At 60.8% G+C, this 18,266-nt stretch overlaps 1 protein-coding gene across 1 annotated transcript in view; it reads right to left on the bottom strand.

Moving 5' to 3' along the window:
• LAMC1 (laminin subunit gamma 1) overlaps positions 1-18,266 on the bottom strand; it is a 48,514-nt gene that overhangs the window by 19,387 nt on the left and 10,861 nt on the right. Inside the window, exons 3-4 of the mRNA XM_040985769.1 lie at positions 1,249-1,553; positions 458-588 (exon numbers count right to left, since the gene is read on the bottom strand). Coding sequence (XP_040841703.1) covers positions 458-588; positions 1,249-1,553 — 436 coding nt within the window. The remainder of the gene's footprint in view (positions 1-457; positions 589-1,248; positions 1,554-18,266) is intronic.

Here is an 18,266-nt window from a genome sequence, read left to right as displayed (position 1 = left end):
GCCAAGGGACTTGTAGCAGAATGGGCAGCCTGCAGCCGAAGGTCCCTGGCCAGTGGGTGGGCGTCAGCCCCACGGCTGAGATGCCCTGTCTGACACCCAACAGCACAGCCTCGATTCCATCTGCTGGTGCATAGCCTGGGAGGTTTGGCTCAGGCACGTGGGTCCCGGCGCCCCATGTGGGAGCCCTGGCTACTGAGGGAGGAAGCTGCTCCCTCTCAAAGAAGAAATCATGAAACCTATAAACTCACAGACCTGTCACGCACCACCCCTCACACCGCAGGTCCAGCAAGTGACCCCCGCCACCAGAAGGCAGGTGGTCTTGGCCGACCTCAGGGCCCCTGTGCACCTGCTTGGTCAGGAAGATGTCCCACGGCATCCCCTCCCCACCTCAAGGCCTCACAGAAGCCGGACAGGACGAGGCGGAGGTCTGAAGAGACGGCCGCCAGGCACCCCGTACCTGCCGCCCACGGCGAAGTCGGAGATGGCATAGTAGTAGGACTTGAGGACCTTGGGGTCACTGAACACCTCGTCCCCGAAGGTGTTGAGCCGGTTCAGGGTGACCCTGATGTCTGTGGCTGTCACCCACTCCTGTTGGCAGAGAACACCAAATAGACACGTTAGGAAGGAGGAAGGGGGATGGCTGGGGGGCTTGGGGGAGATGGAGAGCTGGAGGGGGGAACAGGTGACCACGTCCTGACCCGGGGGTGAAGGGACGGGGCAGGAGGCATGGGGGGAGGGTTAGGTGGTCCTGACCCAGGGGTGGAGGGACAGGGCAGGAGGCATGGGGGGAGGGTTAGGTGACCACGCCCTGATCCCGTGCTCCTCCAGCTGCCCCAACTCCAGCTGTGCCTTTGTCTCTTGGGGATGGGGCAAAGCAGAGCTGTGCTGGCGTCTCAGGGGATCCAGGGATCCAACAGCCCATGTGCTCACTGCACTTCTTCCCACCCACGCCCATCCATGAGCACCACCAGGCCCACGGGGCTTCCCTACAGCGCCTGCCCACCGGACAAGTCAACACACAGCTCGTGGTGTCGAGCTGCAGGCCTGCCCTGGGGACTTGCACAGTGAGGCCGCAGCAGCCCCTTGGGGCGGGCCCGTGTGTTTGCCAGCCACCACGACGGCCCAGCCTGGGCTGAGGGCACACCCACATGTCATGATCCCCTAGCCAGGGCTCAGACAGTTCTTGTGCCCAGCGCCCTGCCGCAAGGACACGCCCCGAGAGGGGCTGCGGCCACATCCGCCACCCACCTGCAGCACAGGGCTGTTGTCGAAGTTGTAGGCGCTGGGCCGCCCTTCCAGCGTGGAGAAGGCCACGTTGCCGCCAGTGAGTGGGGAGATGTCGCTGAACTCGTCGGTACACAGCGCCTGCTGCTCGTCCTCGCCCGTGCGGATGAAGCCTCGGCTGGCCCGGCCGTAGGTGTTCTCGCACGAGCCGCTGTAGTACTGGTAGGGCACCCAGGGCCCATCCTCCCGCGCACGCTTGTAGATGGCGAAGCTCTCGGGGCGGCTGGTGTGAAACTTGAGGCGCACATAGGTGATGTCGAAGGCTTTGCCTGCAGGGGACACGGTCACCGTGGGTGAGTCCGCCCGCGGAACACAGGATGCCCCCTGCTCCTGGCACCGTGTGGAGCTCAGCGAGGAGCACGTGCGCTGGGCCGGGCAGACAGACAGATGGAAGGGGCAGTCTGCTCAGCAAACCCGAGGCTGGCTCAGGCCGCTGCTGCCGAAGTCATCGGCCATGACGCGCTCTGGCAAGGTCAGACCCAGAGCTGCCTCCGGGCCTCCTGAGTGTCAGAGACCTCGAAGATGGCTCCCCTGACCCCACCCAAGCCCGAGGTGCAGAAGGAAGGGCCGTACTCAGGACAAGGAACAGAGGAGAAAATGCCAGAGCCGAGGCAGGAACAGCAGCAGGCCTGCGGCCAGGCGGACATGACCTCAGGGCTGCGCCAGGCTCTCAGCACAGGTGTGGCCACATACCCTGGGGTCAGGGCGTCAGGCCCTCCAATGGCCATTCACTGTCCTGCCTCCGATAGGCAGGCTCCTAGTCTCATCACCATGTATGGGTTGGAGAGCAGCTGCCCCGAGCCTACTGTGTCCACCCAGCGTTAGCCACAAGCAAGAGGATGTGACCAGTGGTCACTGCCCAGTCACTTGACGGGGCTTAGCCATTCCTAACATAAACACAAAGCCGATGGCACAGCAAGGCGGGGCAGCACTCCCGTGCCCCAACTTCAGCCCCGGCTCTGTCCCACTCCAGCTTTGGCCTGCTTACCTCGTAGCAGGAATGTCGGTGGAGGTTAACCAGTTCACTGGCAACTGGATGGATGGATTCCCCACAGGGTCGCCCCATGCAGCCCCCACACAGGCACAGGTCACACTCCCCGCCCCCCCATGAGAACACAGGCCTGCGTGGCCTCCTGCTGTGTCCGGACAGGACACTCGGCAGCAGGCTGTGTGGGATTCTCACAGATTCCTGTTAACCGGGGCACCCAGACATGCTCAGTTCTCCACAGTCCACCTCCCTGCTGACCCCACGCTGCTCTCTAGACACCAGCCCACGGAGACAGGGTCAGTGGGAGGCAGTGGAATGGATTGGGGGCCCGCAGCCTTTCAGAAGGCCCAGGGCGGACGACAGAGCAGTCTGGCCATCAGGGCTGCCAGCAGACAGGGAGTAGCCGCCATGTGCACAGCACTGTGAGGACACAGCTGCAGGTGACCAACGACACCTGCAAGGCCAGCTTCCACAGGTAGCAGCCGCACCCACAGCCCGAGGATGCTTGGGGCAAGCACACAGAAGACAGGCTGCCAGGCACACGGGCACACGGGGGAGGGATGGCGGGCACTTGCTGCAGGGAAGACAGGGTACCGCGTCTGAGACCAGAGCAGTGGCCACCCAGGGGCTTCCACAGCCACCCAGACATTTAGGAAGAGTGCTGGGGGTGGGGCCATGGGGCACAGCAGGTCAAGTTGCTGTCTGGCAGAACCCATCATAGCCCTGGCAATGGAAATGTGTCTCCATTTCCGCCTAGTGCCTGCGGGGGGTGGGGACAGGTGACGACCCAGGACTCGGCCCATCACCCACGGCCGGATGGGTTTCTGGCTCAGCCTGGTTGTTGGGGCACCGGGGAGTGAACCAGGAGCAGACACCATGCTCCCTTGCTCTCGTGCTGCTTTTTAAACAGGTCAAACCAAACCAACTTCAAAAGAACAATGAGCCCTCCACCACGGCTTGGCTGTCAGCTGGGAGGCTCCCCCTGAGGTCCAGGAAAGCCCTCTGACCAGAGTGGACAGGGAAGTTGCAGCAATAGAGCAACCCAAAGCAGCACCTGGCTGAGGTGAGAAGGGTGGAGGCGGCCAGGTGACAGAGGCTGCTCCTGCAGGGGACCCTGCCGGTTCTCCCCCCAAGCCTGTGCACACATGCCAGCACACAGGCGGTCCCCTTCTGAAGCCGGCCCCTCCCACGGTGCATTCCTTCCATCAACTAAAAACCTCAAGTGCAGATGTTCTCAGCGAGGCACACACAATTAGCAGCCGCTTCCTGTTCCAGCGCTGTGCTGCAGGAGGGGGCGGGGGCAACAGGAGAAGCTAGTCTTTGTGCAGGCAGGGCCCAGCCCGGAATTCCGCCCAGGCCGCCCACGCCAAGCACTCCTCATCTGGGGCTGGGAGGGACTTCCCGCCGGGCAGCCACAGCCAGGACTGACCGCTGGGGACAGAAGCGCCTCTCTGTCCTGTGCAGCCCAGAATTCCAGGGGGTTCTTGTGCAACATGCTCCTCCTGGGCTCAGCAGCAGCAGGGCAAGGGCCGCTCCCAGCTTCAGAGAGGCCTCCTGGGGCCTGCACCCTTAGACAACCAGCTTGTTCCATGGCACCAAATTAGGACTCATCGCTTGGCTGGGGCTCTGGTCCGCTCCTTGAGGATCCGGGAGCAGCCAGCCCAGAGCCCTCGGCTGTGAAACGTCTAACAAAGCTGCAGCCAGAGCCAGGAGGGCCAGCGGCCTGTTTAGGCTGCTGACCAGGGCTTTCCAAACAGCTAACACAAACAGGAGGCACGAAGAGCAACTGCTGGAACGCGCAGTCCACTCTGTTAGCCTGGGTGCTGGCTGCAAGTGGCGTTCCCAGGCCAGAGCGGCCAGCTGCACCCAGCTGCTATTGTTCATCTCAGCAGCTGACCGCACAAACAGCCTCGTGGAGCAGGACGGCCGGAGGCCCAGTGCTGAGGCGGGAGTCCCGCATGGAGAGGGTGTCCTGGGATGCCTGCCACGCCGCTGGCCCTGCCGCCCAATGCCTGTAGGGTTGCCTGCCTCCACACAGGGAAGTGTGCCAAGGGTAGCACCTACCATGACTGCCCCACAGTCTGCAAAGCTTGCAATGTCCTACGCCAGAGGCTGACCATGGCAACGACAGCTCCACCAGGACTTTGAGGAACCATTTTGAGACGGATGGCCTGAGCCAGGGCAAGACTCATCCGTAATCTCCCCGAACTTGGGGGCTCCTATAAGTACTGAGACAGAAGTCACTCCCTCCCTGCCCCTGTCACCAGGCCACGCTGGCCGCTTTCACAGGGCAGCCCCATGACACCTGCGCCGCCACACTTGTTCCCTGGTGCCACGCCTACCCACTGTGCTGATAGGACCACCCAGCCAGGTAAGAGATGACAAGGTGGCCAGCATGAGAGCACGCAAGACCCCGTCCTTCTTCAAAACATGAGACCACTTTGTCCCAATGACCATCTTCACCATCTCATTCGGTCTCTTCACTGACATGAGATTTCCCCGGGGAAAGTCCGAGGCAAGAACCGGGGCATGCGGCTCCTGTGCCTGGCACTCAGGCCGGCCCTGATCCAGGCTACTAGGTCACAGCAGGCTTGTGAGCCTGGGCCATGCCCAGGGAAGGAGGCCAGCGGTCACTCCCACACTCCAGCCTGGGACAAAACGTCCTGGCAGCCCAGCCAGACGCAGGTCCAGCTGTGGAGGCCAGACCGAGTTCCCAGGGAAATGAAGAAGCTGCGAGCTGTGTGCGCAGGGCTGGTAACAGAGACCGAGGCTACTGTAAGACCCGCGGCGTTACGGAGTCACGTCTCTCGGCGACATGCATGCATGATCGAACTCTGGCTCCCAACAGGAGCACTGAGGGCAGAAAGAACGGCGAGCAGCCAGAACCCAGCTAGAAGAGCTGCAGCGCGCGGCAACGTGGGTGTGCACTCCAGCCACCCGCTCCTCACACCAACAGTGCCCAGCTGCTGCTCAACAAGCACCTGCCAAGTGAAGGCTCACACACGCCCACCAGGATGTGCCATCTAGAATATTCCAGTATCATACACACACCAGGATGTGCCATCTAGAATATTCCAGTATCACACACACACACACACACACACACACACACACACCAGGACGTGCCACCTAGAATATTCCAGTGAACACACACACACACACCAGGATGTGCCACCTAGAATATTCTAGCGAACACACACACACACACACACACACAATACACCATCTAGAATATTCTAGTGATCATCCACACACACACACCAAGACGCACCATCTAGAATAGTCTAGTGATCATCCACACACACCCACCAGGATGCACCATCTAGAATATTCCAGTGAACACACACACACACACCAGGGTGTGCCATCTAGAATATTCCAGTATCATACACATACACCAAGACGCGCCATCTAGAATAGTCTAGTGATCATCCACACACACCCACCAGGATGCACCATCTAGAATATTCCAGTGAACACACACACATGCCTAGCACGATGTGCCATCTAGAATATTCCAGGCCTTCATTTACTGACATGCTTTCTTGCCCATCGTTTGAGTCTACACTGGGAGCTCAGTGAACACACACGTGGTCACACAGCAGAGCTCCAGTCCCTGGAGGAAGTGCACACGCAGATACCCACCACATGGGCCAACCCATCCAACAACACTCATGTGTATTTGCATGTCGATGCACCAGTGCGGCATCAACCGAGATGACCCCACCGACCGGGGGCGGGGGACAATGCTGAGAAACTCCAGGGAGAGACGGTGCTCCCCAGCCCTAGGCCAGCTCCTGCAGTGGGCTATGTTGGGACACTCAGAGACAGACAGGGACACAGGGGACAGACAGGGCCACATACAGGGGACAGATGGGGCCACATACAGGGGACAGATGGGGCCACACTCAGGGGACAGACAGGGCCACATACAGGGGACAGATGGGACCACACTCAGGGGACAAGTGAAGTCACACACAGGGGACAGATGGCTCCACCCACCTCCCCTATAACACATGTTTCAAACTTGTGATCCAACCCCTTAGGTTTCCCCCGGGGCCTGAACTTTCTGTGGAGAGCAAAAATTTACCCCGGCGTTACACCCCGGTGTGGACATCACCTCTACCGGCCCACAGGTAGCAACCAGGGCCCCGGCGCTGGCCACCATCCTGCTTCCTCCCTACCCTCCCGGTTACTGACAGCACACTGGCCCACCGGTCGGCCCACTGGTGCCTGTTTACAAGCCTGGAGTCGCAGAACCTGAAATTGGCCGATTCAAATGGTGGACTTGAAGACAGGCCTTCTCTCTGCTGTCCCACATCCCGAATGGGCTCTGCAGGGAGGCCGTGCCAGGGTGAAGCCAGGGGCTAGGCCCCCCTTGTGGGTACTGGGACTCAGCCTTCCACCGTTGCCCACCAGGCACAGGACCAGGAAGCTCCACAGCCAAAACGGGATGCAGGCGGGCAGCCCAAGGGCAGCGCACCATGCTGGGCCACGCTGCCAGCCAGACGTTTCCTTTCTAACACACATTACCCCTCAAACTGCTGCACGTTCTCTCCCACTGGGAAGCAGTGAGGAGCTAGAGGAAGCAGCGGGCTTCCACAGTGGCTTCATGAGTCACGCCCACCCTGGGGGGCAGCCAGGGCCTTCCAGCCCACGGTCCTGTCCCTCTACAGCAGCAAGAGCAGAACCCAGCAGCGACTGCTGGGAGAGGGCTCTGCACCTTCCTGCTGCAGGCCTGTGGTCCCCCCGCAGGACCCCACACGGCCCCAGAGCTGCCTGTTTACCTGCAGACTTGCTCTGATCTCCTGCCAGACACAAGGGCCCCAACACCCACCTGGAGAAATCCCCGATGAGGCTGGGAGCGCAGAGCAGGCGGTGGGAGGCGTCAGCTCGGCTCACACCCTCCAGGCTGGAGGAGGCATGCGATCCAGGGGGAGCACACCCCAGCTGGGCTCCTCCCCAGCCTTCCGGGCAGCCCTCTCTGCACTCCCCAGCATGAACCAGAAGCTGTCCCCCAGACCTGCACCTGCTGTGCAGCACTGAACCTTCTCAGACCCCACAAGGCCACGGCCTCACTAGGCTGGGCTGGGCAGGCAGCAAGCCAGGCCACCAGTCGCCAGAGGGGAGGCTCCTGTCCCAACAGGCGCTCACTTGCTCCGGAGTGCGTCTCTTTGTTGCTGTCCTTTCTGAGCAGGATATCGCTCGAGTGTGATGGGAATAGGACGCTGCCTCTGGCACACTCGGACCCAGCAGCCACAGCTCACTGTCCTGACTCCATAACACTAGCATGTCATAACCAGGCTCAGTGCCTGACTCCCAGAATGAATAGCTAAAACATGAGCACGTAGTTTCCAAAGAGCTGTCCCAAAATAAACATGGCTGCATTTTCCCATGGAGTCTGGGAGGACAGTTGTGTGTACCCACAAGGCATGGCTTCTGGAGAGGGCGGCTCCACAGCATGGTCTCCACGAAGCCACCCACCGTACACTGCGTGGGCGTGGGGAGTCTCTCCAGGGGAAGGCGGGTGAGACCTGGCACTCGGGCACGATCTCCAGAGTCCAAGCGCACACACTGGCGAGCGCCTGGAAGCACACCTCCCCGTGCCTGGCTGTGGTGCAGATCCCCTCGGATCACCTAGAGCTGGAACTACTTATTTGAACAAGGAAAGACTCATTTGAAAAGAAGAGAGAGAGCAAGCCAGCTCCGATCTATTGGTTCACTTGCCAAGGGCTGCATGAAGCCAGAGCTGCATGGAGCCAAGGGCTGAGCCCTCACCTGCTGTCGCCCAGGACACAGGGGCTGCACGAAGCCAGGGCCTGAGCCCTCACCTGCTGTCGCCCAGGACACGCATCAGCATGGAGCAGGAGCCAGGACTCAACCAGGTGCCCCAACATGGGCTACAGGCACTTGAATTAAACTCAACACTCGTCCCTCAATTACTTCCTTCCTGCTTTATTCTCTCTCTCTCTCTCTCTCTCACACACACACACACACACATACACGATGGAGGCCTTTGGAAGACAACCTCTCGCTTTGTTGCCTACTGTATGCTTACCCCGAGGGCCACAGGTTGCCTGGTACACCATCAGAGGTGTCTGCCATGAAAAACACGCACAGCAGATGGGATGCAGCGAGGCCCTGGGCTGGACGCAGTGAGGACTGGACTGGACCCAGCAAGGACCTGAATTGGATACAGGGATTCAGCAGTGGATGGGACCCAGCATGGTCCTGGGCTGGATGCAGAGAGGACCTGTCTAGCCTGATGGCTCCACTCAGTGACTAACAAGCACTACCAACACATCCTGGAACTCCCCACTTTATCCTGGGGACACAGGGAAAGGGTCCCAGGGCGTCCCTGCCCTCGGGTGACCCCCTAAAACCAGCCATGGAAACACCCTGTGTGGGCTCTGCGGGGCGGAGGAGCAAAGCACACCTGTGTACCAGCAGGGCGAGGGGTAGAGGGTGGAATGGCACCACGGCACATCAGGTACACTCCCGTCTGCATGCCAGTTCATGTCCCGTCCAGCTCCCTGCCTGTGGCCCAGGAAAGCAGCTGAGGACGGCCCAGTCCTTGGGACCCTGCACCTGCGTCGGAGACCCAGAAGAGGCTCCTGGCTCCTGTGGTCCTTTGGAGAGTGACGCAGTGGATGGGAACACTCACTCTCTCCTTCCCCCTCTAACTCTCTGTAAATCTGACTTTCAAATAAGTAAATCTTTAAAAGTGTGTGTGAGGCGAGCTTCCACGCATGTGTTTGTCTACAGGGCCCCTGGCCAGCACAGCACTCTCACTGCAGCGTTGCTTGCTGTCTAGGAAAATGCTAACTGCCGGGGAGGGAGCTGCTGGTAGCTGCTGGCAGCACCGGGAACACCACCAGCATGCAGCCACAGCTGGCGGAAGGGGATGACTTCTGAGCCTGCGGTGGGCTGTGTGGGTGGTCTCATGCGGGCCCATCTGCCAAGGACGAGAGGCACTGGGGTTCCATTTCGCTTCAGAAGTGGGGTTTCCCCTGGACTCAGCCTGGGCCCTCAGGAGGGTACAGTGCTTTTGCTCTGGGTTTCCATGCTTACACGGACCCTGCCTGCACACCCAGCTTTAGCGTCAGGCTCTCCTGTCGGGGAGGCCCTCCGGGTCTGAACTCCAAAGCACAGCAGATAATCCTCCTGTCTGCCCACTCAGGGCCCTTCCCAGACCTCTCCAGTCTTGCCTGGAAGGCTGGATCAAGTGGGCACAAGTTAGTGCCAAGTCAGAAGGGCCCTGTCCTTAAACGTGCAGCCCATGTCACCCACACTCACCCCTCAAACTTGTTCCAAGCATGACCGCCCTCAGGGTGGTGGCTATGGGGCGGGAGGCCCGGGACCTGCTGGGATGCACACCCTGGTGTGAGGCGGGAGGCCAGGGACTTGCTGGGATGCACACCCTGGTGTGGGGCGGGAGGCCTGGGACCTGCTGGGATGCACACCCTGCTGTGGGGCGGGAGATCTGGGACCTCCTGGGATGCACACCCTGCTGTGGGGCGGGAAGCCAGGGACCTGCTGGGATGTGCACCCTGCTGTGGGGCGGGAGATCTGGGACCTGCTGGGATGCACACCCTGGTGTGGGGCGGGAGGCCCGGGACCTGCTGGGATGCGCACCCTGCTGTGAGGCAGGAGGCCCGGGACCTGCTGGGATGCACACCCTGGTGTGGGGCGGGAGATCTGGGACCTGCTGGGATGTGCACCCTGCTGTGGGGCGGGAGGCCCGGGATGTGCCTGGCCCCAGTCCTGTGCGGCAGCTCTCAACCTGCTGACTGACAGGCGAGGATGACGGTGTCGGGAAGGCCCTGAGGAACCAGGAGAGGCTGCTCCTTCCGACGGCCGCTCCCCAGGAAGGTGGGAAGGCCAGGCCGGCCCTGCCAGAGGGTGCTACGGTCTGAGCTACCGACTGCTCTCAGGAGCTCAAGAGCAGAAACAGGAACCCAACCAACAGCCGTGTCTGCGAGGCTGGGCACACGCTTGCTCACCGCGCCACCTTGTACATACGCATTTCCTCACAGTGCCCACGTTACGCATGCATTTCCTCACAGTGCCCATGACAGACACGTGTTTCCTCTTCGTGCCCATGCCCACGTTACACGGCGAGGACCTCTCATGGTGCCCACGCTACAGACATATGCTTCCACTGCCCACCCACATGTGTGTGCTAAAGTAACTATTTAGGTTTCTGGAAATGCATTACCAAGGACGCTGACCTGTACCCCGACAACCCAGATTCCCCCGACGGAGCGCAGGGCACGCTCTTGTGGCTGCCCAGGGCACATCACTCCTGGGGAGCTCTGTGCGTGACAGAACACTCAGGATCATCACCTCCACCCGTAGGAGGAGCCAGGCAGCCCAGCGGAGACTGGCACTGCTCCACGGCGGCCTTGGCCTCCCCCAGGAAGGCCCTGTCCATCGCCGGAGTCCAGGAGCCCGGGGCCTGGCCCCTCAGCACCCCAGGCCGCACAGCTGCACACAGCACACACACTCCAGCCCACCACAATGGGGCGGTGGTCATGGCAGCAGGAGCCGTCCAGGGCAGGGCCAGCCTGGGGAGCCGGGCAGGAGCAGAACAAACCTGGCAGTCACAGCAGGTTTCCGAGGACTGTAGACTCAAAACCTGAAATAGTAGGGCTAAGATGAGGGCTCCCCCCGAGCGCGGGAGGAGAGGACGCCCGGCCCGCTTCTCTCCCCACACCCCCAGCTGCAGCTGGAGCTCGGACTCCGAGGGTCCCTTCTGTGTCCACCGAGGCTCAGCCACCCAGCCTGACCATGCGACCTCGGGTGGCGTCCCAGCCTGACGTTCCTGGCCTGCCCAGAACACAGGCTACTAGGGTCCCAGCCAAGGCAGGACACACTGCAGACACCCTGCCTAAAGACTCCTGCTGACCCCTGAGTCTGAAACACTCAGGGAAAGACTGCCAAAGCACACACGTACGCACACACAAACAAAAACCAAAATCACAAGCCCAGAGTGGAGTCAACAGGAAAGAGAACACGGTGTCCAGAAAAAGCAGGCACACACCCGACAGCTGGAGGAGGAAGGGCGCCCGTGGGGCCAGCAGCTCTGCCACCAGAACCCTCCTGCCGTCCAGCAGCCCAGGTCCCAGGTCTAATCACTCGCAGGACTTCCCCGAGGCAGACCCATGCAGGGGCCCACACAGCACCCACACACGGCACCCACACGTTCCTGCCACGCGGAAAACCTCAGAGCTTCATGACACTCCACGCCAAGACCCGGAACTGGGCGAGGGAGACCCCTGGGGGCAGCACACATAACCGACCCTTCGCACTACCCCGTGGACGAACCACTCTGCAAGCCCACTTGTGCTCAGTGACGACCGGGACAAGGACTCCATGACACTAACCCAGCCAACGCGGGACCAGGGCTCCCGGGGGAGCCTCAGTCTGACCACAGGACCTGCCACTCCATCTGCCACCCATTTCTGCTCACGCACCCGGGAAAGCAGCAGAGGATGGCTCAAGTCCTTGGGCCCCTGCACCCACGTGGCAGATCTGGAAGAAGCTCCTGCCTTCAGATCAGCCCAGATCTGGCTGTTGCAGCCACATGAGGAGTGAACCAGCAGATGGAAAATTCTCCCTCTGTCACTCTTCCTTGCAAATGAACCAACCAACCAACCAACCCTTGGAAGAAGGGTTAGCAGCCAGCAGTGATGCCCAGCCAGCACCGCCCAGGAGAGCCCTCCTATAGCCCCAGCAGTACTTGGAATGCGGAGAACTCCCTATGTGGTTCCGGTGAGGGGTTCCCTTGTAGGGGATCCTACCACCTACTGGAGCCAGGCCGAGGAGACACAACCATCAGCCAGGCCTTGCAGAAGCCCAGAGACCCAGCCAGGAGTGTGTGGCCCGTGTCCACACTTGCAGACCCTGCCTGGGCTGTGCCAGCCCCATGGGTACATGGGTACTCGTGCAACCAAGCACAGAGTCACCCAGCCCTGTGCTGCTGGTCCTGGGCTCCACGTTCAAGGTCAGACAGTCATTTATTTATTTTTATTTTAAAAGGTATCCAGTTATCCACTTCTCTGGCCATCTGAGCCATGCCCAGGGCCTCTGAGCACCGCTGGGAACAGCCTCATCTCTGATTCCACTGCCCCACACGGTGGCAGGGTTGCAGAACTCGAAGCTGCAGCACCCAGCAATGGCAGGCCCAGGTGCCCAGGCACCCAGATAAACACACAGTCTGCTTTATGCAAACACACCAACTCCATAGATGCAAGTTCCTGCACTAGAAACTCACAGCCAGCTGTGCTATGACTCCCGCTGGACACGGCCTCCTCCTGGCCCAGGGGCATCTGGCAGTGCAGCCAGAAGAGGCACAGAGTGTGAGCGACAGGCTCACAGGGAGCACCCACAGGCCTCACAGGGAGCACCCTCAGGCCTCACAGGGAGCACTCATAGGTCCTCACAGGGAACACCCACAGGTCCTCACAGGGAGCACCCACAGGCCTCACAGGGAGCACCCACGGGCCTCACAGGGAGCACCCCACAGGCCTCACAGGGAGCACTCCAGGCTTTCACAGGGAAAATCCATAGGTCCTCACAGGGAGCACCCATAGGTCCTCACAGGGAGCACCCACAGGCCTCACAGGGAGCACCCACAGGCCTCACAGGGAGCACCCCACAGGCCCTCACAGGGAGCACTCCAGGCTTTCACAGGGAACACCCATAGGTCCTCACAGGGAGCACCCACAGACCTCACAGGGAGCACCCACAGGCCTCACAGAGAGCACCCACAGGCCTCACAGGGAGCACCCACAGGCCCTCACAGGGCAGGGCAGTGGCTGCCTGACTTCCCTGCACAGCCAAGGAGGATGGGCCCCCTGAGCTCTCATGTTGGAATCCCTCCTGTGCGATTCACCAAATACAAATGCACACACATGCAAGCACACACACAGGCACACACAGGCACACACAGGCACACACAGGCACACAGCACAAACGTGCACACAGACAATAAGCTGGTAGAAAAGGCTTAGCCACAAACGGCTCATCATGCTTCGGCACCAAGACGCAGGACTCAGGTCAGCTGTGTCTCAGGGTGCCCAGGAGTGGATACTCAGAGCCCCCACCTGACCCTCCTTCTTGTGGAGAAGAGAGGTCAGCTGACGCCGCAGGGCCCTCCCTGCACCAGGAGAGGTCAGCTGACCCCGCAGGGCCATGTGCCAGGGGAACAGCAGCTGGCTGCACAGGGCCCTCCCCATGCAAGAAACAGCTCAAGACGCCCAGCTCCAGGTGAGAGCTGAGAGAATGGCAGGTGCAGCGTGCCTTCTTGCACTGTGTGGCCGAATGCGAGGACATGGCTGTCTTTCTCCTGATCAGAACAAGTGCTCCAGCACTGCCTGTGTCCAACAAAAGGATCAGGGCGCAAATGAAAAGTGCTCATTACTAAGTCATCGAGATGAGAACAAGGTCTGGGTGCGAAACACGAATACACGCCACTCACCTCAGAGCTCTGCTGGAAAACACAGAAGCACATCAGCAGACTCCACTGTCCAGAGAGGCGGATCTCTGACCTCTCCCGTGACCCTGACCTCTGACCTCCCCCTAGAACGTCCTCCCATGACCCTGACCTCTGACCTCCCCCAGAAGTCCTCCCATGACCCTGACCTCCCCCTAGAACGTCCTCCCGTGACCCTGACCTCTGACCTACCCCTAGAACGTCTTCCCATGACCCTGACCTACCCCTAGAACATCCTCCCATGACCCTGACCTCTGAGCTACTCCTAGAACATCCTCCTGTGACCCTGACCTCTGACCTATTCCTAAAATGTCCTCCCATGACCCAAACCTCTGATCTAATGCTAGAACATTCTTCCATGACCCTGGCCTCTGTCTGACCTATGACTAGAATGTCCTGCTGTGACCCTGACCTCTGAGCTAACCTAGAACATCCTGCCCATGACCCCAGCCTCAACAGTGACCTCTGCAGGAACCAGCTCAGAGTCCACAATGCATGCAAGGGCTGCCCTTGTCCACCCTTGCTCACCCTGCCCGTGGTTTTACTGTGGAGTACTAAAGGCACAGCGTGATAAGCCGCTGGCTGGGGCCTTCAGTGAGGCACTACATCCACAGGTCACCCTGTGGACTCAGCCTGAGGCCTTGGGAGGCCTCCATGTACCCCACATGCACCTGCCTTGGGGGTCCACAGGGGCCGTCCCTGACCTCCCTGCACCCCACACCCCACACGCACCTGCCTTGGGAGTCCACAGGGGCTGTCCCTGTCCTCCCTGCACCCCACATACCACACACACAGCCTTGGGGGTCCACAGGGGCCGTCACTGTCCTCCCTGCACCCCACACACCACACGCACAGCCTTTGGAGTCCACAGGGGCCATCACTGTCTTCCCTGCACCCCACACACCACACGCACCTGCTCTGGGGGTCCACAGCAGCCATCACTGTCCTCTCTGCACCCCACACACACAGCCTTGGGGGTCCACAGGGGCCGTCACTGTCCTCCCTGCACCCCACACACCACACGCACCTGCCTTGGGAGTCCACAGGGGCCGTCACTGTCCTCCCTGCACCCCACACACCACACGCACCTGCTCTGGGGGTCCACAGGGGCCGTCACTGTCCTCCCTGCACCCTACACACCACATGCACCTGCTTTGGAGTCCACAGGGGTCGTCACTGTCCTCCCTGCACCCCACACACCACACGCACCTGCTTTGGGGGTCCACAGCAGCCATCACTGTCCTCTCTGCACCCCACACACACAGCCTTGGGGGTCCACAGGGGCCGTCACTATCCTCCTTGCACCCCACACCCCACACGCACAGCCTTGGGGGTCCACAGGGGCCGTCACTGTCCTCCCTGCACCCCTTACGCACCTGCCTTGGCTTCACAGTGCAGGCTGCAAGCCTTCCTGATACACTATTGGTGGATGTCAGCTTGATGATGAAAATAGAAGTACTCGGCCTGTTTCTTAAAGTAAATTACCATGAACAAGCCACACCAGGGGCAAATCCCCAAGGCAGGGCAAAGGCCCCAGGGGTGCTAGCAGGTGCACGTGGCTGGCGCTGCAGCCCAGGACTCCAGCACCCCATACAAGCTCTGGCTCCAGGCCCGGTGCCCCACTTCCCATCAAGCTCCCGCTAACACACCTGGGAGAACAGCAGAGGAGGCTCAAGTGCTTGGGTCCCTGCACTCTTGTAGGAGACCAAGATGGAGCTCCTGGCTCCTGTCTTCAGACCAGCGCTGCTCTTGTGTAGCCGTTTGGGATATAAACCAATGGATGAAAGATTCTCTTTATAACTCCGCCTTTCAAAAAGATAAACTGCATCACATACAACGGTTGAGCAAAGCATCACAGGAGGGAAAAGCAGCACGTGGGTGTCAGGGACCAAAGTCCTGGGGTTGTCAACCGTGTCCCTTGGGCAACGGCAAGGAAGAGGCCAGCCCAGGGCATCCTGCACTTGCCCAGCACCCTCAGGGTGAACTCAGTGATGGTGCCTCGAGCTGGCCCCGTGTGCCTCCTCTGGGCGTCACCCCACTGGCCTACTAGGACCAGGAAGGCAGGACCGAAGGTCACAAGCAGAGCTGGGCCCTCCTGGATGCTGGCCTGCGGGGACCAGGACGGAAGGTCACAGGCAGAACTGGGCCCTCCCTGGAAAGCAGCCGCAGGTTCGGGGCTATTGGTTGGCTCAGCAGCTGGTCTTTCGGCTAGCTCTAGTGGTCAGTTCTCACGGTCACAACCATGGCCATGTCCAGCAGTCAGCTCAAGTGGTGAGCATCAGAGTCGCTGCCACAGGCAGCTCTCACCTGTGAGATGGCAGGTTTCCCCAGTGCCCTCGAAGGGCTCACATTCGGGGGCTGTGCCCACATGGAACACTGGCCAGTCCTGCTTTCCAGAGTGGCCTTGGCAACCTGCAAGGTGCTGCCTGAAACTCTCCAATGAGGCTTTTTAAAAACGCCTCTGCTTAGAACAGCCATTGTGGGCCTGGGGCAGGCTGCCCCTACGGCGCTGGCATGCCACGTGAGTGCTGCTTCCACACCCTTGTTCTACTCCCATCCAGCTCCCAGCTACCCCCTGGGAAGGACATGGAAGACAACCCAAGCACTTGGGTCCCTGGCATCCAAGTGGGGGTCCAGGATGCAGCTCCAGGCTCCTGGCTCCCGTCTCCTCCTCGACTGGGTGCAGCTCCAGGCTCCTGGCTCCCGTCTCCTCCACGACTGGGTGCAGCTCCTGGCTCCTGGCTCCCATCTCCTCCCCCACAGGGTGCAGGTCCTGGCTCCTGGCTCCCGTCTCCTCCCCCACAGGGTGCAGCTCCTGGCTCCTGGCTGCAGCCCGGCCCCCGCTGCTGCAAGCATCTGGCAGTGAGCCAGCAGATGGAAGCGCTCCGCTCCTCCTGCATCACTCTGCCTGCCCTTCAGAGCAACCCATCATCCAGAACACCGTTGTGCTCGGCAGATCTCCTTAGCTGGATGGCTCTGAAATGAAATGCAAACACAGCATGTCCGTGTGACCAGGCAAGTCCTTCACGGGCCCGACTCAGCAGCAGAAGCCATGAGGCAACTCAGAAGCCCAGCGGATGTGCAGGCCTGCGAGGGTCCTGAGCTGCCATGACCATCTCAACAACCACAGGGCATGGGCTCTGCCTTCCCATTGCGGGCACCGGCATCTCCACAGGCCTTGCCCGTCCCCATCACCATGGGCTCAGCAATGCGACATCACATCCACACGTCTGCCCGTGAGCCTTCTGGCTTCCTGGACCAGGCACCGGGGCGACCCCGAAGTTACAGACCGCCAGGTCAAAGATCCAAATCACGATCCCACACAAGTGCCAGTGGGAAGACAGGACAGACCCCAGCAACGCAGCCAGGGAGCAGCTCTGCAGACACAGATGGAACTGTCTGGAAACATGCCTGCCCACCTGGCCTCTACGCATGGAGGGCGGGGAGAGGACACAGCCATTGCAGCCAGGGATCCTATCTCACCAGGCAGGGGGCCCTGATTACCGAGACACCATCTATGACCCTTCGCACAGGTACAGAGGCTGCCGGCACACACGAGGATCCTGCTGTGTCCCTGCACAGCAGTCACCTGGCTGCTTTAGCCTCCTGAGCAGCCGCGGCCAGTAGGCAGCACGAGCGCATCTGAGCAGCCGCGGCTGGCCAGGAGGGGCTCTCGCAGGCTCTTCCCTTCACGCCACAAGAAACTCATCCGACAGACCTTGCCTGCCTGGAACCCTGTGAGACCCTGGAGAGGTGAAGCAGGGAACTCCGGGCAGTGGTCTCGGGTGACACTCCAACCACTACCACATACCACTCAGCTTGCCAACACACACCACCAGGGTCGGCTGGCAGGCGAGTCACCCACCACAGTGCCATGACCGAGTGTGGACGCTCAGTGTCTCCTGGTACGATGAGGCCTCCCACAGTCACACTACCCTGACCTCCAGGAAGGCTCCCTGCTCTGGCATGTATGGGAGCACAGGCCCCTGTGCTGTGGCACCAGGACCAGGAGCCACGGAAGCTGGCCGGGGTGAGGCCCTGTCCCACGTGGCTGCCATTACAGGCCCCATGCTGCGGCAGCAGGACCAGGGGCCACGGAAGCTGGCCGGGGTGAGGCCCTATCCCACATGGCTGCCATCACAGGCCCCATGCTGCGGCAGCAGGACCAGGGGCCACGGAAGCTGGCCGGGGTGAGGCCCTGTCCCACGTGGCTGCCATTACAGGCCCCCATGCTGCGGCAGCAGGACCAGGGGCCACGGAAGCTGGCTATGGTGACCCTCGTTGGGAACGTTCCAGGGCAGGGGCCTCCTAGAGTGTACCTTCCCCTCACCCCCGTTGTTGGGATCCAGCCCCCCGTTGGCCAGTTCTTTAACATAAACATGTGGGAGTCCCCACACCCACAGTTTCTTCTCCATGAATCACCTTCTTTCTCCTGCCAGGAAACCAAGTAGGTGGGCAGAAATTCCTGGGTGTTTTCTGGAAGGTTCTCAGAACACC

Source organism: Ochotona curzoniae, unplaced genomic scaffold, assembly GCF_017591425.1.
Source record: "Ochotona curzoniae isolate NIBS_2020 unplaced genomic scaffold, NIBS_Ocur_1.0 contig_430, whole genome shotgun sequence".
NCBI lineage: Eukaryota > Metazoa > Chordata > Mammalia > Lagomorpha > Ochotonidae > Ochotona > Ochotona curzoniae.
Note: the sequence above shows the minus strand (reverse complement) of the source record. Positions and strands in the feature narration are given on the sequence as shown.